At 49.1% G+C, this 4,995-nt stretch overlaps 2 protein-coding genes across 2 annotated transcripts; both read left to right on the top strand.

Annotated features, from left to right (window-relative positions):
• Positions 1 to 1,006: 1,006 nt before the first annotated feature.
• Positions 1,007 to 2,643, top strand: H310_13636 (hypothetical protein; the record flags this gene model as incomplete). The annotated part of the gene is made up of 3 exons (XM_008881206.1): positions 1,007 to 1,183; positions 1,571 to 1,775; positions 2,516 to 2,643. 3 exons carry the CDS (start codon positions 1,007 to 1,009, stop codon positions 2,641 to 2,643), a joined length of 510 nt encoding a protein of 169 aa, XP_008879428.1.
• A 419-nt stretch (positions 2,644 to 3,062) lies between these two features.
• Positions 3,063 to 3,640, top strand: H310_13635 (hypothetical protein; the record flags this gene model as incomplete). The annotated part of the gene is made up of 3 exons (XM_008881205.1): positions 3,063 to 3,177; positions 3,225 to 3,300; positions 3,352 to 3,640. The coding sequence occupies 3 exons, from the start codon at positions 3,063 to 3,065 to the stop codon at positions 3,638 to 3,640; spliced, it is 480 nt and encodes a 159-aa protein (XP_008879427.1).
• Between the last annotated feature and the right edge of the window lie 1,355 nt (positions 3,641 to 4,995).

The raw sequence follows: 4,995 nt of genomic DNA, 5'->3' as shown, positions 1-4,995 counted from the left end.
TCGTCGAAGTAAGCGCTTGCAGAGCCAAATACCTGTAGCCTTTACTAAAGTAGAATCGACACTCCAAAATTCCATTCATGTGCATCTAAGTATGACAATGGTGCTCTGCCCTCGGTAAATTCCATTTCGCCAACCGAACGCAGTTGGGCAACCTTCCGTTTGTAGCCAGCACTAAACTCTGCAACATGTTAGTCATTTGAGAAGCGTACTGTGCTACCTGTCATCATCGTTCGACTTCACTTTGTATTGCGACTCCGCGCTCAGTGTAGAGATACTTTATTGCGCTTTGGACGGCGCTTATGGTGGCGAACGAGTTGTATTGGAGTGGAATGCATTCGGCGCCGAGGCGATTTCTCTTGATGCTAGAGTGCTGCAACATGGCAATACATACCGACACACTGAGGGGTAGAATTATGGCTCCTCCGACCACACACGACGGGTGATCCTTTTCCAGCCACCGCGTCAAACGTTCAATCGTCACGTCGTATTGCCTCCTCGTGATACTAACCACGCGGAGAGCAATTATGTCGTCGCCCGGTTCCACAGTCGCATTGAATGCTTTCTCTTTGCGGCCATCGCCAAGTGCCTCCGGCTTGCCATGACGCCACAGTCAGAATAAAGCAATACGAATCTACATTAGAAATCTTTCCGGATACCTGTGTTTCGTAAAACCAATTCTTCCTCTGTTTCAGTATGAAGTATACCTTTTCGTAGAAACTCCAGAAGTCAGTCAATATTCCGCTAAATTGAGTCAAAATGACATAAATGAACAGAGGAATCATCAAGGAATACCCCAGTATTTTCAGATGTTTTTATTCACCACCAAGCCTGAGTAATTATGTTTCAAACATCAAAAATACAAAACACAAACATAAAAAACACCGTAACTCAGTCAATCCTGCTCCAATCGATCTGAAACCAAGCGGAATCGCTTCCTATTGACGCGTAGATATGCCTAGCGACCTTCAGAAATTTGCAATTCTCGAGGAGATACGCAAGTTCTGCGATGCCGTCGTCCACGACGACCAAACGGTTGACGGATGCTCAGCGCACCGACATCTACATTCGTATGTCGCTGCTCAAGGCCGACGGCCGCATCAAGCATGGCGAGCTCAAGAAGGTCTGCAGGGTCACCAAGGGAGCACTGGCCAAGATTTGGAAGCGCGCCTGCGAGACACGGGAGGTGGCGTCGAGTTAGTTTCAGAAGAGTAATAAATGTATGATATCATGCAGTCTCTGGTCGTAAAACAGCAATTTTGAATAAAAATACAGGTCGACGAACCTTTTTTATTTAATTGCTCTACATACTTTCATATAAAATTCACATTTATATAAAGGTGAACTTCATTGTGGAACAGAGGAAGTATATGGTAGCATATATCCAGAAGCATACAAACTTTAAGACAACATGATTTACATATTAGGGCTTTACGAGACAAGTTTGTTTCGTAACTCCATCTATTTCGAGGGTTTCGTGTTCCGTAAATCCATACTATTCAGGATTATATACATGCATATTGGACATTCTGCCACAAACAACTTCAAGGTCATCGTCGAAAATACTGTTCAGGACAAACAGTTTGTCACAGTCGACTGCGACTTTCCAATTTGCCTCGTACCACTAAGTCAAGAAGCTCTCAGCGCCGCCGCGCTCAAGATGTCCGCCGAAAACAGCTGGATGCCGCTCCGTGAGACCATCACTCACGGACCCGAAAAATCGAACTTCCGCGAGGAAGATGTGTCTGGTCCAACCATCCATCCGGATGATGGACCTGGTGTGAGTAACACAGTGTTACTCACACCGAATGAAGATCTCGTAGATGGCTTTGGCCGAGCTCCGACCTTCGCCGCCGGTGTTGTCAGCGTCGAGTCCACGATTGGTGTGACGTCAAGGAAGACCTCACTCAGGAGGGCAAGCCCCGTGGCGTCGCAAGTGGCTGTGTGCCTTTCGTGTCCGTAGCTGAAAGTGCCGGCGCGGGTAACTTCGGACTGCTTCAGGCTCGTTCGTCGTCCCTAGAGGCTCGAGGTAAAGACGCCTCAGTTGATACTGCCCTCCTGGGGACACAGGGAGAAGGGTTGGTACGCTGAGGGCGGTTCTTGTCGGAGCGAGGGTTGCATCCCCATCATCGTTTTGCGTGGACGACGACGTCGGGGGTCTAACGCATACCGGAGAAACTTCGCCGGGTACCAACGGTCTTGCCCCGACCAGTCTTGTGAACAACGAGGCTGGTAACACAGCTACCCATGGTGGCTCCGCCTGTGCTGAGCCTCCCAGAGGAAGAAGAACTCGTGGTCTCGACTGGAGACACTGATCGCATGGCAATGCCGGCTCGATTAACGGCGAATTGAAGTCGTCTCGTTCGATAAGACGGAGCGGGCACCAAGAACGGAGAAAAAAGCGCTAAAGTCACACCAACGAAAGTATCCAAACCCAAAGGAACTTCGCAAAACACCAAGTTCCGTGAAGCGGATGGACACGCTGTTGCCGACGATGACACCGCTCGGTGTGAAGCAGTGGCGGGTGTTTTCTACAAGAACCCTGCAGACATGCCCCACTCTCAAGTCTACGAGCTGACAGTGCACTTGGGCGAAGGCTACTGCGACTGGAAAGAGAAGACTCTGTGCAGTCAATTCGTCAAGTAAAACCCGGGATCGCTGTGGGGATCCAAGTTCCGTGAAATCCTGATCCACAAGGATGGTCATGTTACCATGGTCATCTCGTGCTACAGCTTGGCAACCTGTATCGCGATGGGTGGATCCACGTTTAAGCTTGGTGGGAAACATTGTCAAGTCACATAGAGTCCGGCAGAAGCCCCCGGGATTCCACAACCAATACAACTGCTGGTACTTTCCGCTATTCGACTGGTAAGACCGTCGCTACAACCTGAGGACACACTCCTTTGTCGCCGACCCCTGAAGTCGAGCATGCGAAAATCCGAAGCCTTGCGGGCAGCGACATGTCGATTGAACAAGGACACGGTGGGGCGAAAACAATGGACGACAATGACATGGGTGACACTGCAGCCAGTCCGTCAGTCGTTTTGAACACTCGCCCAAGCGAAATGAAAGCTATGAAAGTCATGAACACTCCACACCATATCCAGCCCGCTATCGCTCCCGAAGTGGAGGAGCAATACTCATCTTCTCCGCTGGAATTCCAATTGGTTACGGGCACCGGTTCAATCCAGCTCTCATGCGGCCAGTGTCACCTCTGCCACCGTAAGTGACAACGTCAAACCGCTATGCATTGCTCCAAGAAGACGACTTGGAACTTCCTTGGAAGGCTATGCGCTGCCTAGGGTTGTCGTGGAAGATGCTGAATTTCCTCGCCTAACCACCCTAGCAAAAAAGCCGACCCAACAAGTCCAAACACGCGCACTTCGAACGAACGGCCAAGCTGATTCGAGAGAAGGTTGCCGAATCCAACATCTTGGCGTGCACTCGCTTGCTCAGACCCGAGCCGCAAGTGGTGGCGCATTCCATGTACCCAGCGGAGGGCGGATTTGGATTGTTGGAGGCTCTGGCCACCACCCGCACCATTCACCGTCTTATGGCCTCTCACACCGTGACCGGCGACAGCGGCGACTACACGATGTACTTGCCGTTTTACGCCAAAGCTGCCAAGACCCGCAAGAGCTAGTCTGTGAATTGGTGGCCGATCCAGCGGAGTATACTGTTCCTTTGGCCATAGGAACGGTAGATTTGTTCCTGACGAATCGAGCTCCGGATTTGTATAACAACCTCGACGCTCTTGATCACTTCTGCGGCCAACTTGCCACACGGTGGGCGACTGGCGATATCCTGACGGATTAGTCAATCCTGAAAGTGGAGAGAACGCTCTACCCAACTCTCAAATGCATGAACCTTCCATCATTTACTGGGGACGCACTTGAGTTCTTGGTGGAAACGGTCATGGACCACTCCACCAACCTCGACACTCTGTGAGACGAAGGGACGCACTCCATCCAAGCCACAGCGTGGGAAGACCTCCAGGTCTCCGCGTAATGTTGTTGTTTCTACACCTCCAACTACAGGTAACGACGGAAAAATTCACCCAGTGGCACTTGTTCATGTTTTTGGAATATTCATGTGGACATGGCATTCTGAACACTAAGGCAAAATCCCAATATTTTAGCCAATGGGTGACATTTTATAACACGACGAAGGGCATGACATGATACACGTTCTAATCACGACGGCATTTGAGTGCAAATCTTTTTCAAGGGACCTTGTCAAATTTCCTGTACAAATTCGTCCATCCTAATTCATCGACACAGATTAATTGCAAACAATCTCTTGTGAGCGATCCATTTTGGCCAAGCCGAAAATTGAGTCGGGTATCACCGCTGTGCCCCAGGTTCGATTTCCCGAATCCCCAGTCTATGCCAGTTGGTGAGGTGACTTTTTCCGCACTTGATTTCCTCAAAGAACGTAAGACTTCCCTACACAAGAAGCAATGACCCCTCGTGGGACTATGGAATGATGGTTAGCCAATAGCGAAAAAATTATGGGGAAAGAATTTTAAGATTAGTATGCAATATAAATGAAATTGTATACACGTTGGATTCACAAAAAATATCTCGCATGCAAAGATTGAATGAATCCACAGCACTAATTCATGATTGGCTCGTTCAAATTTGCCGCTAGTGCTAACGTCTTCGCGCACGAGCATGGGGCTGTACACGAGGTACTCAAATGATACCGATTTGCTTCGTCGATGCATGACTTCATGAATGATGTCCGAGACAACGAGCACTACCTCACCCATACTCATTTCATAACGTTCATGAAACTGCACCAAAAGAATTGGCTCGAGGAGTACATTGCTAACAAGAATAACGACGATAAGGCGTAAAACAGATTGCTCCGACTCTGCCAACGGTTTACCAAGCGCTATCGCTTCTCGAAGTGAGTGCCATGTGCGACCAAGCTTAAGCAAGTTGTGCTTGCTGAGACGAAAACTTCATTTGCAAAGGAGTTTTGGGAAAAGTTCAA

The sequence above is a fragment of the Aphanomyces invadans genome, assembly GCF_000520115.1.
Source record: "Aphanomyces invadans strain NJM9701 unplaced genomic scaffold supercont1.55, whole genome shotgun sequence".
NCBI lineage: Eukaryota > Oomycota > Saprolegniomycetes > Saprolegniales > Verrucalvaceae > Aphanomyces > Aphanomyces invadans.
This window is presented reverse-complemented; position numbering and strand designations above follow the sequence as displayed.